The following is a 25,027-nucleotide window of genomic DNA, read 5'->3' on the forward strand; positions in this document are numbered from 1 at the left end:
AACGCCTACTAATCAGCTTGATCGCACAATAATGATACTCGACGCTAGAAAAATATACATACATTTATCTACACCTCTAACTGCCATTTAGTAAGGCCTTGGCTAGTGACAAAGGATCTTGCAAAGTTAAAGCTTACGGGTAAAAAACTCTTGTCCACGCTAAAAGGTGCTTCCCTACGTCCCGGAACAAAACGAAGAACAGAAAACAAAATGTGATATTTATAAAATGCGAGCCGAACTTAAAGCTGGCGCTATCTTCTGATATGAACAAATATCGTTTAGTTTAGTCTAGTTTAGTTTAGTTCGAAGCTTTATTGTAGACTCGTTTGATAGACGCTCAGTTGGTCCTTGGTTTGGAAATAAAAAATATATAGCTAGGGTAATATATATATTTAAGATATATATGATCTATACACGCGGGCCCTGGCTGTGGTCATGTGGCCCCATCGCATGGGATTAGGATTACGTATAAAATAAAGAAAACAATGTTTGCGGAACAATTGCGATTCACAGTTTGCTTTTCCTCCATCGCGGCCACATTTTTGGTCGTCAGCTGCGCCTTGTAGCGCCATTGGCCAGTCCTAAGAGGCGCTGGCCTGAACGCTCTGAACACTCTGCACGCCCTGGACACCCATGCCGGAGCGCACCTCGCGCACATAGCAGTCCCGGCAGACGCGTACCGCCTTGGTCAGTCCGTACTTAGGCAGCGGAGCGGAGGCGTTGGAACAGACGCCGCAGAAAACGCCACCGCAGTTGCGACAATGATGACGCCTCCGGAAGGCAGTGAAGGGCGTCTGGCAGGCCATGCATCGCGGTGCCTTGCCATCGGGTATCCACGCTGGCGGAGAAAGCGTTGCTGAGGTGCTCGTTGCCGATGAGGGCATCTGGGTTTCGTTGTTGCTTTGCAGGCGTCGGCGACTGCCACTCCTGGCGCTGACCGGGGAGTTCTGCTCGGAGCTGGAACTAGTGGAGGAAGCGCTTGAGGGCGTGTTACTGCCCACGGAATTGTTGCGCTGTCGCTGCAATTGAATTTGCAATTGCTGCTGTTGCTGCTGCTGCTCCAGCTGACGCAATTGTGCAGTGCTGCTGGTGGCCGAACTGGCTCCCTCCTGATCCCCCAGACTTCGACTGCGCGTCACATGCGAGCGACTGGTGGCCGTCGTTGCTCCACTGGGACTACCCTCACCAGACTGACTCGCCAGATCAATGGTATTATTTCGCTGCATACTGGCGCCGGCGGAATGGCGCTGACCAGTGGCTTGGTTGCCACCGCCGGCGCTGAACACGTTGTCCAGCTCGGGATTTACTTCCTCGGCTGAGTAAATGCTTTGGTTGGAGCCGGCGCTCTCCTGTATCACATCGTTCTCGGAGGCCCGGAACTCGAACAGCTCCGACTCCTTTGTCTTTTCCGGTATGTCAATCTCCTCCTGGGCGGACGACATGTTCATAAGGAACACGCTGCGCAGGATCTGGCGCAAATCGGATGCGAAGTTCGTTTGCAGCTGATCGGCCACCCCGGCGATGCAGACAAACAGGCGGTGCAGCAGGTTCTCGGTGCTTCTATTGATGAAAAAAAAAGGATTAGTTCTGGGGTAAATCAAAACCGCAACTATTGCGACTAATTTCACTTACTTGAACTTGAGGCGCGCCGTTGTGTTGCGCATGGCCAGTGATACATCGTCGGACAGCGAGGAGGCGGCACTGGTATCGCCGCTGGCTAGATTCTGCTCACGCTCCGGCTGAATTGTTTCCGCATCCGCCGCCTCCAGGCTGCAACGCTTGCGACCACTGCGCGTCGTGCGATGCGGATGGGGCTGCCGATGTTGATGCTGATGAGAGTGGCGGTGGTGATGGTGATGATGGTGGCGCTGGTGATGGCGGTGATGGCGACCGCTTGGCTGCTGCATATGCTCCTCGCTCGCTTTGATTGTCGTGGGCTCTGCTAGGGGTTCGTTGTCGCTGCTGGGCAGGCGCAGCCGCTGCAAGGTGCGGGTGGCCGCCAGCATGGCAGCACTGGTGCTGGGCTCTTCCTCCTCGAGTCCCTGGTGACTCTGCTGTTCCGCCGTTCCGTACTCATCATCTTCGCTGGCCACGAAGTTGTCCGTGAGAGGAACCTCCTGCGGCTGCAGCAGATTGCCCAGATTGGTGTTGGGTATGAGGTAACCGGAGGCACAGTCCGCCGCCACGATGTCCTTGAGCAACTGCTCTTCGTCCGTGCCATCGTCGCTGCTTTCTGGATCCTCTTCATCCACGTCAATATCGTCATCGTCTTCGTCCTCATCGTCGCCATCGCTCCAGTCCGCTGGTGGATTTGTGGAGCTTGTCGCCGCCGATGATGTCGAGGCTATCGAGTGCGAGGGTGTCGGCGAGGGGGTTGGCGAGGCGGTGGGCGTACTGGTGGCCGACAGCGACAACATGGACGGAGAGCGCAGCGTAGCTCCCTCCACTGTTGGATTAGTGCTACTGTTGCTGTTGCTATTATGGTTGTTGTTTCGCTGATCCACCAGCCGCTCCACAGTCCTGTGCGTATTGGTTGTCCCCGCGGTGGTGGTGGTGGTGCTAGTGGTGTTGGTACTACTGCTGCTATGGTTGTTGTTACTGCTGTTGTTATTGTTTTGGGTGCTGCTCATCGTGGGATGGGAGCTGTGCTCTGGACTGGGCGCTTCAATGCTGCTCGAGCCAAGTGGCACCTGGAGAACAAAAAGGATTCATTAGGCTTCAGATTGTACCTTTTGATTTTAAGCCAGGGGCTACCCACCTTAGTGTTGATGTCCTCGTTGGTGCACAGAAGCTTCTCCAGTTGATACAGTTCCTGGTTGTTGAGATTGCGCAGGAGATCGCGGATCTTGATGAGGATTGTGCGGAAGGGACGGAACATCTCCGACAGCTGATCACCCGGCATGTCCATATTGAGCGGCCCCTTGGCATAGACCACCAAGCCAGCAACAATGGCCAGCCGCGGAATGGAGAACATCAGTCCAGGATCGAAGGCATCCACCATCTCCTGGTCGAGCAGCCCGATCTTCAGAGCTCGCTGCAGCGTCTCCGAGAAGAGCACTCCTATCCACTGCTGCATCTCGTACTCATGCCGAGACTTCACCTGCACCATGGCGCTTACATAGCTCAACTCGAACTCGGCGAACAGTCGGTCGAAGATCTTCAGACTTTCGTATAGCTGCTCCGTGGTGGAATCGTTCAAGTCCAGATGCAGTGTCTTGCTGTTGGGCACATTGTTCTTCAAACACTGATCCCTCAATAGGACGCGCACATTGCCCAAACTCTTGGTCACCGCTTGGGCCAGTGGTCGCATCTCTTTGCTCTCCGACTCCCGGTTCATAATCGAGGAGCCCGCCGCCAGGCACTCGGCACCGAACCACAGTTGCCCTGCCAAGTTCTCCTGGAGCACCTCCTCGGGGAACTTAGCTCTAAAGGCACGAGGATCACGATCTTCGCCGAGTAGTTCCTCCATTATCAAGTTCGTGATGGCCAGCACTTTGTCCTGCAAACGAGATGCAATTATATTTTGTCCAGTTAGGATGCCAATCTTCCAGAAACCCACCTGATTCTGCCGCAGTCTGCTGACCAGTCTGGTGCATCGATCCGGCTCCGCGCGTCCATCGAAGCTGTCCAACTCGCTGGCCACCGCTGTGAGGGAGCGATCCGCATGGAAGAAGCGGGCCAGCAGCGATTTGTCATCAGCCTGTTAAAATAAAATGGAGATGCAATTTGGATGAGTAATTGGACGTAGATAAGCAGTCCCCCAGCTTTCCCGCTTTCCCCCAACTGAACTCAATGCCAGCTTATCGCTCCCCAAGTGCAACAAATTATAACGGGCAATCGCTGAACTTGAGGGATCGTGTGACAACTGCAATGGGCAATGATTGGGGGATTGGTGTTGGGTTGGAGGTGGTACACGGCCGACACACGATGGCCGAATGGCGATAAGGATGACTCAATAAGCCACTAAACACGTAGACGCTATCATCCAGCCATACATACGAGCGGCTTAATTAGCACCGCTAATTTACGTTGATTTCACAACAGATCCACAAATCACGTATGCTAATATTGGGCTCTAACAATGCGGCTCAAAATAATAAATCACACTTTGCATTGCGAAAATGTTCTTTAGCTATTTGTATGAAAAATAACTCATACCCAGGATTTGAACTTATTTTAGTAGCTCTCTTTAGTACAAACCCTTTTGACTTGTTTGGTAGTTAGGAACGGATGTTGTGGTACTTTCAGTTTGATGGCCGCTGTAAGATCAGCGCCATCGATTTCGCAACCGGTGCTGTAAGCCGATGCCACGAATAACAATTATGTGCCTCATGTGAGGGGCACAGCCTGCCCACTGGGATGATGCAATCTTGGATGAGCGCTTCTTTCCTCCCATCCAACATGCAACAAGTGGGCTTAGCCGCGCCGTGCCTGAAATCTCAATGATCCATTAAATCACGTGGCTCTACTTAAGCGGCGCTGCCAACCCCAAACAAATCGCACGAGATATACCCCGCTGGAGAGTACGGGGTATGCAAAGGTGCCGTAGGGAGGGCAGCAGAGCGAGCGAGACAGAGAGACTGACGATAGAGCAAGTTATCGGCGGTTGGTTGAACTTGTTTTCACCGGCCTTTGTGTGAGTTGCTCCGACTGCTGCTCGTCCAGTGTTTTCGCATATGTGCTCCGCTTTAATATTGAAAGCGGCAAGAGCAGCTGGCCGTGGTGGAAAGGAAACGAATGCACGGAGCGAAATGTGTTTATTATAAAGGTAAACACGTCGAGTTCGAGTCAAAAGCGTCGACTCTCCGCCCCAAAAGACCAAAACTGCGCAGTTCGGCAGGTTTGTTTTTTTATCGCTGCCAGTTAAAGGTAGTCGCTTGTCAATGAGCCGGAGGTTCGAGGTGTTGGCGGGCATTCACAAAACTTTAACTCACATTCGAAACAACGAATACGAATGCGAATACGAATACGAGTATGTGTACTGGGCACAGCTGGCGAGTTGTTCAAGGGAAATTTGTGCCACAACAAAGACTAATTACGATAGCAGTTGGATTTGCACACCGAGAAAAACTCGAAAATCATTCGTAATTCAACTAAAATTGGCGAGCGCATTTTAAAGCATATAACTCACACATTTGATTAGTGCTAAATCAGTTGAAAAAAACCAGCTATATTCTTTCTTAAGTTTTCATTTTAAGTAAGATATTTATTTTTAATTGTGTAGTTACGCCACGAATTATGAAAAAGTAACAATGATTCCATATGAGCCACTGCAAATGAGTGGTTATGAATGAATCACACCACGCGATTCGATGAATCGCTGCAGAATATTGTATTCGTTTTTTTTTTACATTTCGTCATAGGCCCAAGGGTAAATTTGGTTTTCCTTTGTTTTCTTTTTTTTATTATTTTTTTTTTTGCCATTTGTTTACACAACAATCAAATGGGCAAAGCTCTAAAAATGTTTGAGCTTCGATTTGGCGTGTGTTTGATTCGCTGTCGCAGTCGCTCTGTCACTTTGCGAGAATGGCCAAAAAGAATAAGCAATCTAATTGAGAATTATAAATTATATAAATTGAGCAAGGCCATGCGTAAATAGTTCAATGACTGCCCAAGAAGAGCACCCCACCACCGTCGGAATTCCCCCGCTCCCGCTCCCATTCCCACATTCTGTTGGCCGTCATGACGACGCTGGCCAAAACGTTGTCGACGCCAGCCACTTTTTGTAAGTGCCAGTCGTTGTAGCCATTAATTAGCGTCGCAATTTGGACACAAACTGGTTGGGAGCGGGCAAAGAAGGCAGGGAGTTCCGTGTATGAGAATGTGCCATATAGAGAGGATAAGGAAGGTTCATAATATAGTTGATAAGTAAATACTACCGATAGTAGCCGGGGAACTACACATAATTCCGTAATTTAGAAATTTGCGTTCAAGAATTTTAATGCATAAAGCAACTTTAAGCAACTTAAAGCTCTCGATAAGCAAGCAGACTCATTATACTTTTACTCACTGGAGCCTTGAACTTAATAATGAATGATTATCAAAAGCCATTTACATGGCTCATAAATACATGAAAGCATTTAGCCAAATCCCAAATGTAATTAAAGAGTTAAAAACCCCTGACAAAAAGGCAAATGTTAAATGGTAATTAAAAATTTCAAGCTCATTTCGAGCCAAGCGGAACGACCAGAAGTTGGAGGAGGAGGTACGACTCCAAGGATTTCGCACTGGGCCATCGTGACTTATTCATTGCGAAACTTGAATTTGGTAAATTTTTGGCCTGCGTGATAAAATATTTGTTTGCACACCAAATTCGAGCAGAAAGTGGGCAAACATTTGAGGAATTGATTCGCAGGCGATAAGGCAAAAGTTCTTTGACACTGTTTACCTCTGAAAACAGACCACACCTTTTGGTTTCATATCCGAATTTGTTAGTAACTGATCCACAAATGTGCGCGTTTATCCAGCGAGTTATTTGCATATCGCCCGGCTGGAAGCTGCCTTTGTCGAGCATTTCAATTGTTGTTTCAACTGGTTTGTGTGTTCAATCAGCTAATTAAAGGTGAGTAACCGCTACCGTCTCCACCATCCCATCCCTTCCATCAACCAACCCAGCAGCAAGTTGCCGTTCACGGACGATAACAGAAAAACAACACTCAGAAGATATGGAGCCGTAGCGCAAATGGTGAAACCAAATTTGCTGCTCGACTTGATGTGGGTGAGAACCGCTTTCAGTTCCAGTTGAAGAGGAAAACAAATGACGCCCGAGCGAACTCGAAATGCAAATCATGGAAAGGAAGTAGTCAAGTCGACGGCTGAGAATTACGGTCAAAGCCTTCAATTATGAGTAATGAGATATTATAGGTTCAACTTTCTAATTGCAAGCCATAAGACATTGTGGCAAAAACGGTTTTATAAACAAAAACGGCAACCCCAAATTATATACTTAACAAAAAATCGTAGATTTTATGAACTTATTTATGACAGTAAATTTTTTACTAAGTAAAAAATCTCACTCATTTTGAAATGCAAGCTAAGTAATTATTCGTAACTAAAGCTTGTGTTTCGCACAGTCAAAGAAATAAATTATCCGGAAAATGCTGCAGCCAAGCGTGCGATTTCAGCCATCTGACCATAAGGACATCTGCCTGACGTCACAGTTGTCCGTAGTGGTGACCATGACACGCGCAACAGGCTGCCTGCCATCCCACCCTTCGCATCCGTATCTGTATCTGTATCTGAATCCTTGAGGGCAGCCAACGACAAGGACACTGGCGAGACAGCCTGCCTTTGTATCTTTGCGAACAAATATTCGTCCCTGAAGCTTTTCGCACTCGAAGGACCAAAGGACCTGGCCGTGTTTGCTGACGCAGGAAGGACTCAGTGGAATTGAAAATGAAAAACACGCACTTGACATTGAATATATTCGCACGATTTGTACTTTTGACAGCTGGCTGCTGCTACTCGCTACGATTTCAATTGGACATTCGCCAATTGAGGAGATTCTCTAAGAATTGGCGCTGGAGGTGAATCGCAGGGCGAATGTCGTGACCCGCGTAACGATTCAATTTGGTCCCGGCACCTGGCTGTCATCGGTTAATTGAGGGTATACGTCTGGAAAACTACCTCTAGAGCTGAGAACCACCGATCAATTGAATTCAATTTCTGCACAATTCGCGCCGCTCGAGCTGCAAATTAAGCGAGTAATTTAATTGGCTCAAATTTCAAATATCAAATGCAAGTGCTAAAAGTGACAGGCCCATCATAATTCCGCATCTAACGTTTCGCACTCAATAGATGAAAGTGAATTCACGTGAATGTGTCATGCGATTGTTATCTAAAATCAAAATCCAATGACTCTTATGTAAATTGAATAAGAACATTAATTTCATTTATACTAAAGATTACTCACGTGAATTCGCAAAAAGATATAATTAAACAATTATAAACTATTTGCATTCATATAGCCATCTCACGTGAATTCGCACATCAGCTAGCTATATTACTTATAAATCAAAGCACGTTAAGACGAAGCAAAGATAACTTGCTATTACTATTATTAACCAACAATAAAACAAATATCGGAAAATGCGTCGCAGTAAAAACAATGAAAGCAATTGTTAAGAATGTGAGAAAACAGTAGAAAACCTGTAACACTAATCAATAGCGTTGGTTTACTTGTTTGCTTGTGATATAGGGAAAAACCACTCGAAATACAAAGATTAAGTTCTGGGAACTGACTAATCAGCCATTCGCATGATAAACAAACTCCTTTGAGGTATCAAATGCCTAAAAGGAATTTCCCTTTTTCAATTCCCATGAATTCTGTTGAAGTTGCATTACATCTTTAATGTTTTAAGAGCAATTTCGCTGTATAACCTACTATTCAATTCAAGCAGACGAAAAGAGAAAGAACGAGTGAAAACTGAGTCACGGTCAAATCGTATATAAATAAATGAGCTTGATAAACAAACGAAAGCTACTCGCGTAAATATAAAGATTCAATATCAACACGGCAGATAGCCAGCCTATATATATATATACAGTATATATATAAACAACGGATTTGCTTTATACAGGACATATCGACAAACATAATGATTGCAGCCCAAAAAGCATAAAATTCAAATTCCCCCGCGAAAGTAAAAAAAAAAAAATGAGCAGAAATAAATCGAATTATCGTGGGTGCATTCAACTCTGCTGGGCAAACAAAGTGCGCAAGTAAATTATACGAATTATAACCCTTGCAAACGGATAAACCGGAAGTCGATTTAAGGATTTTTATTTACGGCAAACTGCTCAAAGTTGAACGAACTGTCCACAAAACGCATAAACGATATGATCGGATGCAGCCGGCCAGCCAAACCAGTGGCCTTTTTTTATTATGTCATAATTAAGTCAGTTTCTTAACAAATCGAACGGAGAAATTTGCATATCAAAATTGCCCAATGTAAATGGAGAAGCAGAAGGGCGAAAGAGTGGAAAACAGCTGGCGATGGCAAATCGATGCGGAAGAGATGACAAAATGCGCCCAAGAGACAAATGCCAATAAAACCCATCAAATAAATTGGATAATAATGGATGGGGCGGCAGAAAGATTGGGGAGGAGAGGGATTGTGGGCGTGGGGGTGAGGATAGTCGGGTGGAGAAAGAGGTCATCATCGTCATCAGCTCCATTGCATATTCATGAGGCCCCAAAAATGTGTCGCAATCGTTGATAAACTGAGACCGAACGGGTCTCACATTTTTTAAATCACTTTGTCACCGCTTTTTGCAGCTTGTTTTTATTTTTATCGCATCAACAGGTTGATTCCGCTTGAATTATTTGCATTTTATGATTAAGATCTGTGAAGTTCGATTTAATGGCATATTGCAAAAACGCAGTTATGTTTCATAAACGAGTAGAAGACGTTTTCAGATACATTTACAACACTGATTTCAAGAGTGTCACTCTATAGTTAGCGATTGACAAACTCCCAGAAACGCAGTTATGTTTCATTAACGAGTAGAAGACGTTTGCAGATACATTAACAAGCGTAACTTTAAGAGTGTCACTCGATAGCTCCCAAACTCCCAACTTTCTAGTACTTTAATAACTTCATGGAAACAGCAGTAGCACTAATCAGATTAACCTTAAACTTGCAGGATTACTTTTCACCTTTCTGGAGTCGTGCGTATCGCAATGTGGATTCGATTCCCCCACCGATTTTTCAATGGCTTCTTCTCCTACTGCCATCCCAGCTAGCTGGGATTTTCCATTTGCTGTGTACCACTGCCACTGGTATTTAATAATCTTGACACTGGCCACCGATAATACCCCCTCCTGCCTGCTTCACTCCCAACAATGACAACTGAGAAGATAAACCACAAATCGCTTTCACTTTCCAGCGGGGGTTAAAGTGCGCTCGTCCGGCACTCGGAAGTGTCGATAATTGAGTAACCAAACAGCGGATTTCTGGCGGGGAGCTGGGTGGGTGTGCGGACGGAGCAGTAGTGTACGTGCAGTACGTGGGCGTTGGCGTCCACACGCGCATCCGATCTCCCGCTCCTCTCATTGATATGCCGGCCACAGCCACAGACACGGCGAGAAAAAAGAGAGACCTAGACTCGCTGTGCCTCCGCCTTATGTAACGAGTGGAGTGCACTGCGAGAAAAGTTGATGTCGCCGGCAACTGATAAGCAAGGGCGCTCAGTGTCTGCCGGCGATCGGGATTAGGTAATAAGTGGGACGCAATGGCCGGCGGTGTCTGGCGGGCGTAATGCAATCCGCAATTGAAACCACCGCCATTCGAAAGTAGGAGAGTGGCTGCCGAGTCCACAGCTGCGGTCCGACTGGGCAGCTGGAGTGGAGTGGCCATTGCACTCACTTCAAACTCCTCGAGGAGATCGACTCGTTGTGAATGTGAAAATTTCACCGCTTTTACTTTTCCCCGACTGACCGTTGCTATGGCCATTTGAAAAGCGTTTTTATTTTGGGAAACTGTCTGCACGTCTGGCAAAAAGCGTAACGAATAATTGACATATCGCTCGCAGTGGCGGCGGCGGCGGGCACGTAGACTGCCTTGGCACAATCTCCGCGCCGAGATGGCCAATGAACCAAGTGGTCCACCTTGGGTCAGGAATTGAGCAACGGCCGGTCGTGGAACGGGGTTTTCCGAGGTGCATCGCAGGCCAACGTTTGACCTGTAAAACTAAATTATCAGTTTGGCGGAGTGCAAGGAAAAGTGATCAATAAGACGGCTAAAGCCCTGACAGCCTTCAGTCGACGTCAGTTGTGATAACACGGAGCGCAATCAATATGAAAACATTGTAGAGTAATTTCAGTTTGTGTGTTTTCGTGGCTGCACAGCAGCAGTAACAGGAAATTACTGAATAAATATGCGGATTAAGTTGCTAACCAATATTTAACCAGAGACTGCCTTCCGAGTAAATAAGGAAAATAATCGAACACTGAGCCAATAAAAGAAGGTAGAGGAACCCAACCAAGCAGAGCACTAAATTATTTGATTTTCGGTTTGGAAACGTTACACAATCTTATCGCAAATGTAAGATATAGCCGACATAAATGGGCTACATGGGTGTCCGCAGTCCGATAAAGGCGGTACTGAAGTTCCAGCAACTGAATATCGATCCCCGAAGTGCAATCACAATGAAAGAGCATTCAACAGTGGAAAACTACTCAAGTTTCTATATATTCAGTAGGAAATAATGTCATGGGAAAGCTGGCGGCTAGCTATTGAGATAACGACTTAATCGATGGGATCTCGGGGAATCTACGTTCACTATGCCAATGCATCTGGGTTGAAAATGATTGTAATCGCCACACAATCATGCTGCATATAATTATTTCCTGTTTGCGGTAATAATATACAAATATTGCTTATAGGGTCATGACTGAGAAAACAAGCACCCACTTTGAATATATGTATATAGCTATCAGCGTTGATTCTCTACTAATGGAAATAAATCGAGTTTAAATAGCTTCTACTGATTAGCTTTGTTTGCCTTAGTTGAATAAAGGGGTTTCTGGGCTAACTTTGATTTGAAACAATGAGATACAAGTGAAATGAATAGATATTTGAGTCCTTTTTCAATCGATCAACTACGAATCTACTTACTTAGCCATTTTAGTCACTTTTTCTGTTGAATCTGTGATTTCGGCACGATTCGCTAAGCTACGTGAGCTCAATTCATGAATACAGGTTGTCTATACGTAGACTTCTATTATCAGTATAGTGTATGTATTCCCTGGACCGACTTAATGCGTCACTAAATCCACTAAATAGCGCGTGGATCACGAATACTTGGACACCAGGGACCAGTGGACATATGTGGCCTGTATTATCAACTAATTTCGTGTTAATTTTATATTGTTCCACCCAGTGGAAAAGTTGCAAGCTAGCTGACAAAAGAGCTGTTGTAAGTGTTTCCCCCGGGAAATTAGAGGCAGGGTCAGGGAACAAGACGCTCAAAACAAGTTGATTAAATCATCCAAAGCAAATAAAATGGTTAGCTGAATGTGACGAAATATAAAGCCCGATCACGTGCCTTCGTTTCCGAGGAATACGCTCAAGAGATTCGCAATGCGATGACCTCAAGTGCAAAAGCGTGGAATTAGGTGTTGTAATCCAATAGAGGTGTATAAGGTGTGCGCCCTTCTTATAATACCTTTTCCACATACTTTGCAACTAGAACATTTATCAGTAGTTAAGAAATACTTGTGGTCTATGAGTCATTGTGCATGGAATGCCATCAGTATGGTGTATAAGATTGCCGTAGCAAATGTTTCAATTAAATGTCTCAAGCTTTAATTATCTGTGAAGCTGATAAAACTGACGATAATATCAATGTCTAATCTATGTCAAATTCTTTTCAGATTGCCGAGCAAGCTTTCATATAACTTCAACAGTGATTGGAACAAAGAATGCTGTCTATCATGACATTTCGCTTTCCTTTCAAAGATTCCATTATAATTAAGCCCATGTAATGATAATTATGAGTCGAATCTATATCAGAATCTTTAGCTTAAAGCCCCAGTCAACATTTTAATTCATAATTTGAATAGTGATTAGAAATGACAAATGTCTGTCGTGCAGTCAGTCTGTAGTATCTCGGAGTTGCCTTCAGGCGACTTCCATCAGAATGCTGTTTATCAAGACTTTCGTAATGTTGACAGACGACATTTGTGGCCCACCTTGGCGGCCTTTACTTTATATATTCCAACGGACTAGAACACCAAATTGAGGCCAGCGGCGAGCAGAAGCAAAAGTCGTTAACGGTGACGCCGGCAGTGGCGGCACATGTCAATATGGCCCAAATTAAATGCACCGCAAGAAACAGGTTGCTCTCGTTGTTGTTTCTCGTGCTAGTATATCGCTGAAGTTGTTGCTATTGTAGTTGTTGTTATTGTTGTTGGCACGAGCAACAAGCAGACACTCGCACAATCACCACAAGCAAACACAAACACAAGTACAAACACATTGTTGCACTGCACTAAATGTGTGTTGGCCAACGGGTCGTATACGCACCGAGTCCATTCATGGCGCAGATGGTGAAAATGAGCTTGGGGCAACTTGCTTTATTTGTACAAGAGGTGTAATATGCAGAGCATGCAGAGTGGGTTTCAGAACAGTTAAGCGTTAAATGAAGTAGACAAATACGATAGAGATTGCATTAAATGGGGTAAACTGAATGAATAAACACATGCAACGTGAATTCTTAATGCAACAAATGATGATACGAACATTTTATGGTTAGTTAGCAGAAGCATTAATGCTTTGAAAGCAAATAAAACCGAAAATATTGGGGTAATAATAGCTCTCGCTGGAACAGGTTTCTTTGGTGTTTATCTTTCTATTTATCGTTATTATTTACTTGTAAGGTCGTTTCATAATGTGGCTGGGATTGCGAAACGCACTGCATCCGCATCATTGAAACAGAAATGGGCATTATAATCGGTTGCCATTACCAAGAGGGCTGACTTTGCTGCCACTTAACTTCCTTCACTTTTGTCAGAAGAAGTGTTTTTTACTCTTCGCACCAGTTTTCTCGGCCATAAGTTTAAGTTAAGAAAGCGTAAATAAGTGAATTTTTTTTTTTTAAGCTGGCTAAGGAGATAGCTGCCCCCCGTCGATTCCCGTGGTTCATTCAGCTCGTTGCAGTCATGACTTTCTTAGGCTGAATTGTTAAACGGCTATTGTTGTTGTAATTTCCATTTTGCCAGCTCATGTTTAATTGTTTTGCGGGTAATTTTGTACTTTTATGCTTTTGTTGTAAGCCACAAGTCAGAGTTTATTGTGTTAATGGCCGATTTTCGTGCTGACGACGCAACAGACTTTAATTGCACACCTTTGCAACATGCTCCAAAAAGCCGGGGGAGAAGTTCGAGAGAAGCATTTCAGAAACAACCGAAAATAATTGTAGAAACGATAGTAAAATGAAAATATGAAAAAAACCCAAGCCATCAACGATTAAATACAAAAAAATCAGACATTGCCAGCCACCCATGGATTTCACTTTTTTATGGCTTACTTTTGTTTCTTGGCGATTCGGGCCGTAAGACAATTCAATGCCAACTTCAAATGAGTTTATGGCAAGCACACAAAGCCAAGACACATGAGAAAGATATCGCTTGGCCAGCCGAAAAGCAGCGAGTAGAAATACCAGAAACCAAGCTGGGGAACTACTAGTTTAGGTTTTGCTTTTGAATGAAATGATAGAAGAACATTGCAAATGCCTTTGTTTCAGCACTGCTGGGAAGACCCAGCAGCCATCGCAATCTGACTACGAATGCGAATCTGAGCCATGTGCTCAATAATGCTGATCGACCGGCAGACACTCACACAAATGCGATTCAGTCCGCACCCACTATTTTTGCTTTATATTATTGTACATGGTTACGTATACATTTATGCATTCATCGTCAAACATTTATAATCAAGTATCCGAAAGGCAAGCGCAAAAAATAAAGTATAAAAGTGTTTGCTTTATCGTCTGTACAATACTTCCTATATGTGTGGTGTACGAGTTTAGATGGGAATATACATATATATACATATATTTATATTGTATAGTGTACATTGTATTTATGCAAGCAAATTAAATATGGGAAAATGATGTAACGCTATTGGTTTTGGGCTCACAGATCGAGTGCTCGCCACATCAGAGATAATCAATTACAGGCGCCTGTGGCGCGTGCCGCCTTCTTTCAGAGTTTTTAGTGGCCCCCAGTTGCCAGTTGGCAGTTCCATTGACTGCGGATCCGATCGCGTTTTTTGGGATCTGGGTTTCGGGGCAGTCGCCTCTTTCCCAGCCTCCATTGTCTCGGTTTCTCCTCGCCTTTGTCTGTCTGCCTTCAGCGCGTCGTCGGTTTCGTTTTTATGAAAATTTATATGCACAGACGGAGTGAAAACAATTGCATTCACTGCATACTCTACCTTAGGGTATATAACTTGAATGGAAATCGCCTCATTAATCTGTGCCCACTAATATGCAGGCTTCTAAGCAATTTGCTTACATTAAAGTGTAAGTAACAAGCAGGGTTTTTGGAAATTAATCCAAATTGAGTAGATTTCCTAGTTAAAATCGCATTCATTTACTCACTCGTTGTTTGCTAGTTTCTCGTTGCTGCAATAGAATGCAGCGGACAGGGTTGACACACCACAAAGCACAGCAATCTCGGATTATGCAACTCGATATGGCAATGCCTTGCGACACATCTGGCAACGCTATCGCCGTGCGGTTTCTGTTTATTTTTGAATCGCAACAAAAGCGACCTCGGCCCAAGAATCTCACTTTGCAGGAGAAAGAAAGTTGACACAATCGCAATCACAAAGACGAGACGACACGAGACGAGAAGGAAAAAAGAAATGAAATGAAAAGAAAAGAAAGAGAAGACCAGGAAGCGGCGGCGGAAAAATTGTGTGCAGTCAATGAATGAAAAAGAAGAGCAGTGCGGTAGATGCCAGACGAAAGAGTTGCAAGCACACACATGTGCGGGCATGAAAGCAAATCAGAAACTTAAGACGTCTGTGTGGATTTTCCGTTTCGTTTGCGAGGCATTTTCCACCACCAAGAAAATAAGGAAAACGTACCGTTACTTACGAGCTGCATGCGAGATGGGCGGCGAATGGGGAAGGTGTGGAGATGGAAAGAAGTGTGTTAATTAACAAAGCAAAGTAGAGAGCAACTAACTACGAGGCATCCGGAAAGTAAACCGAAGAAAACCGTATTTCCATTTCGCTTTGATCACCTTTGCAAATCCAATTGGAATTTCCGAATGCATTTAGAGCGTAATAAATCATGCAGCGAGTCTTAACGAAGTTTTCAATTATTTATGGCCAAAGAGTTATTTGAAAAGTGAGGAAATACCAAAAAAAAAACCTCATTACTGTTTATATTTTTTTTTTGCCAATAAGATCGCGAGTTACGAAATGTATTTCCCATTAAAGTTTTTATTTCAAAGTATACATAAAAGTTGTTTATTATAGAAACACCTCTTCGTGGTCTATGTTATCTTTTGGAATGATTGAGTAGCCATTTGAAGCCATTAAAGACCCGCAAACTTGACTTTACAGCTCTTACACTCCGTTGTTGGAAAACAAATGCAAATAGAGCTGCAAATTGCGATTTAAACGATACTTTCGCAGCCCGTTAATCGATAAACACCAAGCCCCCTCGATCACCTGCGATTAAACGTGATGCGCAGGCAAATCCCGCCCACTCCAATCCACTCGGCGATATCTTATCTAATCGAAGTGCCAGCCACAGATACAGACAATACAATATCTTCCCGGCTATTGAGCACTCGAAAACAAACATAAACATCCGAGGCCCTTCTGCCCACAGACGAGACCAGACCAAACCAGACATCTGTTTGCCATTTGATTCGATTCCGAGAGTGGTGGAGCCCCCTCAACACCCGACACAAGTCTCGACACTGACCTCCAGCACCAGGTAACCGAGGTCGCACAAATACACACCGCACATAGTCATAGACATAGCCATATGTACAGCCATATAGGGTGTTTGCCTTTGATTTAATGGATTTGCGTGTAAATTGCTTCTAATTCCATTTTTCCTACTCTTGAGCACAAATAGAAATCTGGCGACGGCAATCAAAATGTCAAACGGATTGACTGATTGACGAGCGATCGGGAGGAAAACTGGATGAGGGGCACGAAACGCGCTCCATCGGTGGCGATTTATTTTTGGAGGCTAGGGTCTAGCGGTTCACATTTACCATGTACACACATACATATTCCAGACACCCGAATTTAGGGGGGCTCTCAAAATAGAAACAGACGAACTTGTGTGCATGGGACAAATCGCTTCCAGAGCAACATGAGTTCACCTCACGGAAAAGTTCAATAAACACTTAATATTATAACATTTTGGACAATAACAAAATATAATATGAAAAGACAAAATGTGTAGGGTAATCCAGATTGTGAATTTTGTAAGTTATTTATCAGGTTGCATCATATATGTACCTCCAATGGGATCTGAAAGATCCGCCTTAGCTAGTTCCAACTGTAAGTTGGATGGCTAAGAATAGACTGCTCCTCCAATCGCTGGAGCTTTGACATTGTTTTCTCGAGTGATTTTCCACAGCAAGTAGCGAGGGGGATTTCCCCGCTGCGAGCGGAACAGAATAGATCCCAAATTACCAGGCGCAGATACATAAATTAGTTGGCTTTGACTTTAGCTGCTTTTGCTTGTAATTTGCAACACGAACGGACTGGCGCCATATTTGTTTTTGTTGTTACTTTGGGCATGTGCATGTGGCCGTGCATGTGTTGGTGAGTGTTTCCAATTTGAATTGAGAGTGCAGCTTGCACACACGTATTGTGCAAAAAAACAAAAATGTAAAAACAACACGCCGAGTTGCAGTTGCTGCAACGTCAGCGAATTCGAATTAATCATCGGAAACGAAATGCGGTTAAAACCCAGCTGGCTAACAGGGTGCGAGCGAGAGGGCGCTAGCCTATAATGAGAATGAGCCAGGGCCAAAGGCTGACGTCACAACGGCACAGTTAAAACACACACTGGCACATTTGACACCATTTGTTACTCTCTCTCTCTCTCTATCGGGCTCTGCTCACTATTTTAATTAATTGCGCTGCGCTCTCTCTCTTGTTGTTGTTTGGTTTTGTTTTAGTGATAAGAGGGCACTACTAATCGGGTTATCGTTCATCATTTATGCGAAAATAGGAGCAGAAAACAAAAACTGTACCTTGGGTTTGTTTAGCCAGCGTTTAAACGTGTCCATCGCAGGAGGTTGTTTCCTTCCAGCTGCAGCTCCACAGTTGTTGCTCTGCCTCCTCCCCTCCTGCTCCTGCTACTCGTCTTCTCCTCTTCCGCTGCTCTTTCTTGTTGTCCTTGCTCTCGCGCACACAAACACACTCACTTACTCACTCGCACTGTACACCAACACAAGCGCGTACGAGCCAAACAAAACAAAGAAAAATGCAATTTGTTTGGCAACTGCTAAATGCACATTACTGATTTTAACACTTATTGTGAATTTTGTTTAAATGCCTTGGCCTCTTCGCACTTTGCTTTTCTGCCTTTTGTTGTTCTCCTATATCCTCTTTTTTGCTTTTTCACTTTTCGTGCTCCTCACACGCGTGACTCTACGGTCTCATTAGGTGGAGCTGCATTTCCCTCGCGGAAACTGCGTCGGTTGTCCTGTGGCGGCCTGCAGAGGCAGTGCGTCAAAGCGGAGGCTGACCACTCGAATGTCGGGCGACTCGGATTGCAAACTTTTCCATTAAACTCGCGCAGCACTCATCCGCCCTTCGCGTTGCGATGCGATTTCCGTCGACAGCGGAGCGTCCGTGCGTTCGCAGCAAAGTTTTTTTTTCGATTAATGTGACCAGTCGGCGGGGTCTGCGATTAGCAATGCCAAGAGTGTGGCGCTCTTCGGTTCGCGGGAAAATGTCACGGACGTGTAAAAATATTCTACACCGTTCACACTAGCAATGCTGTTGTATGTTCTGGATTTTCAATGTTTGACATAAGCTTATACCTAATTACATATCTAATCATTAAAATTGGTAAATTGAACAATTCTTACTATTAACTTTGATGGGTATTTGCTAAAATCTGCTTAAGGATTTGCAGTAAGTATCAAAGTTCTACCTCCGTATGTAATTACTTCATAGCGTAGTTAAATTAATAAATTAGAATGAGTACAAACATTTACAGCTCGAAATGCTTCAAATTTACTCAAAGTTCGAAAGTGAACTAAATTTTAGGTTAACAGGTTCGCTTCCCCACTGCTTGTCAGTTCGAAAAGGTTCGAGTGCGCACTGTTCGCCAGCGGAGTTCCGCACCCTGCACTCACCTCGCACATCTGCCATTTTTAGTCCCATTCAAGTTTCGCTTGCGTTTTCGCGTCGCCTGGTCACTAGTGTCGTTTTTGTAAGTTGTTGGGGTGGGTTAAAGCCCGCGCGCAGAGCTATAATTTTATTCCTGGAAAATCGTCGTTGGCGCTGACCGCGTCGCACTGCAAAGTTACCGTACGCAAACGAAAGTATTAGCCCTTTGTAGCCGGACAACTGTCAAACGGATTTGACTGACACAAGAGCAGTGATATTAGCAGCGCAACGGAAAGCAATTATACGACATAAAAATGTTCTCACGACCCAGGTAAGCTTTTTTTTTCGTTTATGCAAGGACTCGCCTCGAAGGATTTGTGAGCGTGTGTGCCTCGGTCTTGAATTATGTAAGAATTCGCGATGCGGGAGGAGCAACTGCCCCAGCTGGTAGCCCAGTGACCTAGTCACTCGGATCAGACGAGCGGCCGCCAAGGCGTCCGTGTGTATATACAATATATTCACATAGTATATCATCCCATTTCCCCTTCTCTTTTTTTGTTCCTCCTTTTGCTGCGCAGCTTTCGTTTTCACTGGGAAACGCTAAGTGCGAGCGAGATAGGGATTCCGATTGGGAATCGCACATGGCCTGGCATTGACCCTTTGGCTTCCCTCCCTTTCTCGCACTTGCTGGTCCCGTTCGGCGAACAGCTGTTTTCAGAATTTTCACTTTTCCCTTGCAATTGCATAAGCGTTTTCGAACTTGCATGTCTTCGTTTTTTTGGCTGGCAAACAAGAAACAGCTGAAAAAATCAATGGGCTGCAGAGAGAGAAAAGCGGTGCTAGGTATCATAATAATATGTGCTCTATTCTTCGGTGGAGGAATATCTTCGCACATAATTCGTATGAATTTTCTATGATTCATAGCTGGATAGGAAGTACAAATACAAATGTATTCTACTGTTTAGCAGTTTTCTAAGAAAAAACAACTAATGGAAAGTTCTTTATCATACTTTTACAATCGAAAACAATTTCTTTCCTGTGTAGCGAAAACACAACACCTTCAATACCATGGACATGGACATATATTCGAAAGATGGTCTGGCGGAATTCTAAATTTAGTGCATATACCGAAAAAATGTGTGCTTTGTATCGCCACTGTCAGCGTTTTTCGTTGCCAAGTTCATCAAGAATGTTTTCAGCTGGCCCGCTATCTTGCCTCTCGTTCCCACGCAAACCGTTAGCCAGAAATTTGGCTAGCAAAAAGAGGAAAGACGTAAAGAGTTTAATGAACTTGGCCAGCTTTTGCCTTCAGACTCCAGTTCTTAGGGGTAATGTTCTTAGGGCCTTTAGGACCCTAAAAATAACTATTGGTAGCACTTGGAGATATAGAGGGTATCATTTACGACACGCACTTATTCCGTGTATTTGGCTCAGATATGCGAAATTGTTTAGCACTCGACGTGGTGGGGGCTCATGTGAGTGCCATTCACATAAATGGAAAAAATTGACGAGTGATAGCGTGTTACCTAAACGATAATTATCAACCCAAAGTGCTCGCCTTTTGTCGGCGTAAGGGATCTCGGGGTTTCCAGCCCGGCGCACGTCACTAACCGGTTCCAACTTGACCAAAATCCAACAGCGACACCGATACCGACCCTCTGCCAAACCCATTCCCATTCCCCGCGAGCATGATTCCATCAATGAACCGCAAACACAAATTAGTCACACGCCTCTGTCCCGCGACATTTGCCTCTCTCGTAATTAGCACCATCTATTAGAACTGCCAGCTAGCAAAAACCAAACAGCAGGGGTCAAAATTATAGGGCAGCTTATAATATATGATCTTCGATTGGCACTTCGATCACAGTTACAGTGTTGCATAATCAGAACCTGTTTTTAATTAATTGATCTACTAATGAGTAGGTGTCCATAATTTATTTTTGTAAGCTCTCCACTACGAGTTGTTAGTTTCGCAATCTTATCTTGGGGCATTTACGCTTCAAAAACAGTAAAACATTTTCAAGTTCAATGATCCAATTGGTTTTGTAATTCATTAAATTGATACGATCACAAGGAAGTGGCCAGAAAATTAGCTACTTTAGTTGTCCTTAAGGAGAATAAATAATAATGCAATTCAGTCCAAGCGGTAGAACTTAACTTGTAGTTTCAAATAGTTTTTATACTGAAGATCTTTGATTCTGAGGCACTGGATTAGATGCTAGAGTTACGGCCGCGGCTGTGCATAGATTTTTATCGTGATGTTGCCAGGCCATCCATCCCCCTTATCGCTGGCGCTTTGGATTCCGGGGGACAGCTGTAAACAATGCGGCTTAGTTTCCTTCTTTTCTGCTTTTCATTTTATATTTTGGCGTGCCCAGCGCGGTGATAAACAAAAAGCAGCTGACGTCGACCTTGGGCATGGCGTTTTTATTCCATAAATATGTACATATGTGTGTGTTTGTGGGTGAACAGGGGGGCCCCCCAGTGGCAATGTGAAGAATGACAGTGGGCCCACCTCAAAGTCAAGGGTTCCCAGGGGGTTCTCCAATTGCCACGCTGATAAAGTGATTCACGTAATGCACTTTTGCCATTTGCAGCTTATGTGGAACTGTGGGCAAATTGTGCCGATGCGGCACTTCAGCAACAGGAAAGACTGCTGTGGCAGCAGCAACAGTTCCCACCGCTCGGCACTATCATGAGGTGGTGGGCGATATCATCTGCCCGTCTCAGGTGCGCGGCATAGATCACATCCGTGATCCGCGACTCAACAAGGTAAGGAGCACTAAATTAATTGTGTGGCCTTTAAGTTTTGTATTCACAAATGCTTTTCTTTTTAGGGCCTGGCCTTTACGCTGGAGGAGCGCCAAACTCTGGGCATCCATGGATTGCAGCCAGCGCGTTTCAAGACGCAAGAGGAGCAGCTGCAGCTCTGCAAGATCGCCGTTAACCGCTACACGGAGCCGCTGAACAAGTATCTGTATCTGAGCGATCTGTACGATCGCAATGAGCGTCTGTTCTTCCGCTTCCTGTCGGAGAACATCGAGGATCTAATGCCTATTGTGTACACGCCGACAGTGGGCTTGGCTTGTCAGCGCTTTGGCCTGATCTACAGACGTCCTCATGGTCTGTTCATCACCTACAACGATCGCGGACACATCTTTGATGTGATGAAGAACTGGCCGGAGCCGAATGTGCGTGCTATCTGTGTGACGGATGGCGAGCGCATCCTGGGACTGGGAGATTTGGGAGCCTGCGGCATGGGCATTCCCGTGGGCAAGCTGGCATTGTACACGGCTCTGGCCGGAATCAAGCCCCATCAGTGCCTGCCCATTGTGGTGGATGTGGGCACCAACAACATCGATCTGCTGGAGGATCCCCTGTACGTGGGTCTGCGTCAGAAGCGAGTGGTTGGTCGGGAGTACGACGACTTCATTGACGAGTTCATGGAGGCCGTGGTGCAGCGCTATGGCCAGAACACGCTGATCCAGTTCGAGGACTTTGGCAACCACAATGCATTTAGGTTCCTGGACAAGTACCGCAACACCTACTGCACCTTCAACGACGACATCCAGGGCACCGCCTCCGTGGCCGTTGCTGGACTCTATGCCTCCAAGCGTATTACGGGCAAGTCCTTCAAGGACTACACCTTCCTGTTTGCAGGAGCCGGTGAGGCCGCCATCGGCATCGCCGATCTCACGGTAAAGGCCATGGTGCAGGATGGTGTGCCCATCGAGGAGGCCTACAACAGAATTTACATGGTCGATATCGATGGACTGCTGACCAAGAGCCGCAAGGTGGGCAACCTGGATGGCCACAAAATCCACTACGCCAAGGACATCAATCCGATGTCAGATCTCGCCGAGATTGTCTCCACCATCAAGCCCAGTGTATGTTATATCATTTCTTATTTCTGATAGAATTTTTGGTAATTCTAAACTGATCAACAGGTTCTCATTGGTGCCTCGGCTGCCGCCGGCATTTTCACACCTGAGATCCTGCGCACCATGGCGGATAACAATGAGAGGCCCGTGGTGTTCGCCTTGTCCAATCCCACCAGCAAGGCAGAATGCACTGCCGAGGATGCTTACAAGCACACGGATGTGAGTTATTTGAATTGGAAATTACAATGACCAACTCTAATGAGATGATTGAAATGCACAGGCTCGCGTGATCTTCTCGTCGGGCTCTCCCTTCCCACCGGTCCAGATTGGTGAAAAGACCTTCTACCCGGGCCAGGGCAACAACGCCTACATCTTCCCAGGCGTTGGCTTGGGCGTCATCTGCACGGGTACTCACCACATACCCGACGAAATGTTCCTCATCGCCGCCCAGGAGTTGGCCAACTTCGTGGAGCCCAGCGACATTGAGCGCGGATCGCTGTATCCTCCGCTATCGAGCATCCGCAACGTGTCCATGAACATTGCCGTTGGCGTGACCAAATGTGCCTACGATAGAGGTAAGATACCAATAGCATACCAATCTTGATGGAACAGAAAAGATGACTAAATTTGTTTACTTTTGTAGGCTTAGCATCCACCTACCCGGAGCCACAGGACAAGCGCAAGTGGCTGGAGAACCAGCTGTACAACTTCAACTACGAGAGCTCGATGCCCGCTTCCTGGGTTTGGCCGCGGATGCCCTACATTAAGACTCGTGATTTAGTCCCCACAAAGCTCTATGGAAAACAAAGTGAAAATTAATTTCTTCTTTATTTTATTCTAGGCGAAGAAAGCCCGCTCATTGCCGCCATCAAATAAAATAGCATTAATGCGTTCAACTGGTTGATGGCACCGTTCTGTTTTGCATCTAACACACTCTACTACTTCCAAGCGTACACCATCAGCACCAAGCAACAAAACAACCAACCGACTACTAACTACCCTAGACTAGATAAATTTCCAGTGCTCACTCTTTTTTAATGTTTGTCGATCGATCCGTTGGCACCGACAGTCGAACTCAGCCGCAACTAAGAAATGATTAATATGTTGTTAATATTAAATAATTATAACACTTAACAAGCTGCGGAGTCAAGGGATCGGTTCTTAAATGTATTTTCAAATTGTTTAATAGTATTATGTATGTATGCCATGTTTTTATATATGTAAAAATTATCATGTTATTAATTTTGTGATACCGAATCGAACGATACCAAATGACGACATTGACTTGACGACTGTGACGGTGACTACGCCTCCGAAAAAGCAATTACGCAGTATTCTATTCTATGCTATCACTATCCTATCTGTATTTAATCTATGCTATGTTTATGGTTTGCTGTAACTTAAACACCCGATTGGCTTCGCAATTCCATTCCTCGCCGCTTGCCATAACTATCCCGCATTATCAGTGTACCCCAGCTTCCGATATGATCTGCTCTGTCTACTACTACTACTACTAACTCTGACGGCGGCATCAAGCGAGCTCTGAAGCTATACTTATTTATCAAATTCACGCTTAATCACAACCCACCCGAAATTCGACAATTGATTGATTTATCTATTGCTATATGCTCCTTTCGTTCACACACAGAGAGCGAGGAAGTAATGTAAATTATCGAACCCCCTACAAACCGACCGCCTAGAACAATTGGCTAGACAGCAGAGCTAACTGGTGAGAACAACCCAAACAAGCAAACAAGCAAACAACCAAACAGCCAACCATGCAACCGATTCCACATGTAAAACAACTTAACTCGCTGCCGTTAACCACCACCAACTATCTAAGTTAGAACATTATGCTTTCTATCGATTAGTTCCCTTATATCTGTAGATATATTCGAGCGACGATTATGTTTGTTGTTTAGCCATGTCTGATATTTATTAACGCAATTAAGCAGCTTTGTTATAATTTATTGTTAAAAGGTCGAGCCTAATGTATCAGTAACTAGAAACCCTGCCCCTTATCGATCGGACCGATTCAGCCATTGTACCACTGACTAGATGATGATGATGTGCGATAAACAATAAAACGAAAACACAAGTTAAACCCAGTCGATCCTTAATGCCAAGTGCTGGCTTCAGATCTCTTGAGATCTGGATGCCCCTTTGTTTTCAGAGCTTTCGCGAGAGTTTCAAGTTTGTGTGTCGGCAAGAGAATGAGAGAGGAGAGGCTTGGGAACGCATTTGATCCTAACTCGTTTTGTTATTGTCTCGGGCAGTATAAACAAATGTTTGAAAATATTCGGATATTTCCATAAATTGTTAATT

The 25,027-nt window shown here is 44.9% G+C and overlaps 2 protein-coding genes across 3 annotated transcripts; one reads left to right on the forward strand and one right to left on the reverse strand.

Moving 5' to 3' along the window:
- Positions 1-282: 282 nt before the first annotated feature.
- On the reverse strand, positions 283-18,372 carry LOC117142631 (lateral signaling target protein 2 homolog). The gene is made up of 5 exons (XM_033306735.1): positions 17,735-18,372; positions 3,560-3,700; positions 2,759-3,499; positions 1,633-2,690; positions 283-1,560 (listed from the first exon to the last, which is right to left on the reverse strand). The coding sequence occupies exons 1-5, from the start codon at positions 17,768-17,770 to the stop codon at positions 582-584; spliced, it is 2,955 nt and encodes a 984-aa protein (XP_033162626.1). The 5' UTR covers positions 17,771-18,372; the 3' UTR covers positions 283-581.
- A 544-nt stretch (positions 18,373-18,916) lies between these two features.
- Positions 18,917-24,806, forward strand: LOC117143411 (NADP-dependent malic enzyme). Of its 2 annotated transcripts, none has more exons than XM_033308105.1 (7): positions 18,917-19,152; positions 21,419-21,593; positions 21,659-22,708; positions 22,769-22,921; positions 22,983-23,277; positions 23,346-23,510; positions 24,351-24,806. In XM_033308105.1, the coding sequence occupies exons 1-7, from the start codon at positions 19,136-19,138 to the stop codon at positions 24,368-24,370; spliced, it is 1,875 nt and encodes a 624-aa protein (XP_033163996.1). In that variant the 5' UTR covers positions 18,917-19,135; the 3' UTR covers positions 24,371-24,806. The 2 variants fall into 2 exon arrangements, with proteins under 2 accessions (XP_033163996.1, XP_033163997.1); XM_033308106.1 differs by having other exon boundaries at positions 23,346-23,474; positions 23,544-24,806.
- Positions 24,807-25,027: the final 221 nt, after the last annotated feature.

Source organism: Drosophila mauritiana, chromosome 3R, assembly GCF_004382145.1.
Source record: "Drosophila mauritiana strain mau12 chromosome 3R, ASM438214v1, whole genome shotgun sequence".
Taxonomy (NCBI): Eukaryota; Metazoa; Arthropoda; class Insecta; order Diptera; family Drosophilidae; genus Drosophila; species Drosophila mauritiana.

Coding starts and splice junctions, on each gene's coding strand:
- LOC117142631 (XM_033306735.1), bottom strand. CDS start 17,770: ATGGACACGTTTAAACGCTGGCTAAACAAACCCAAG. Junction 3,500..3,559: donor GCAGACTGCGGCAGAATCAG/GTGGGTTTCTGG, acceptor TCTCGTTTGCAG/GACAAAGTGCTGGCCATCAC. Junction 1,561..1,632: donor ACGGCGCGCCTCAAGTTCAA/GTAAGTGAAATT, acceptor TTTCATCAATAG/AAGCACCGAGAACCTGCTGC.
- LOC117143411 (XM_033308105.1), top strand. Junction 22,709..22,768: donor TCTCCACCATCAAGCCCAGT/GTATGTTATATC, acceptor ACTGATCAACAG/GTTCTCATTGGTGCCTCGGC. Junction 23,278..23,345: donor CAAATGTGCCTACGATAGAG/GTAAGATACCAA, acceptor TTACTTTTGTAG/GCTTAGCATCCACCTACCCG.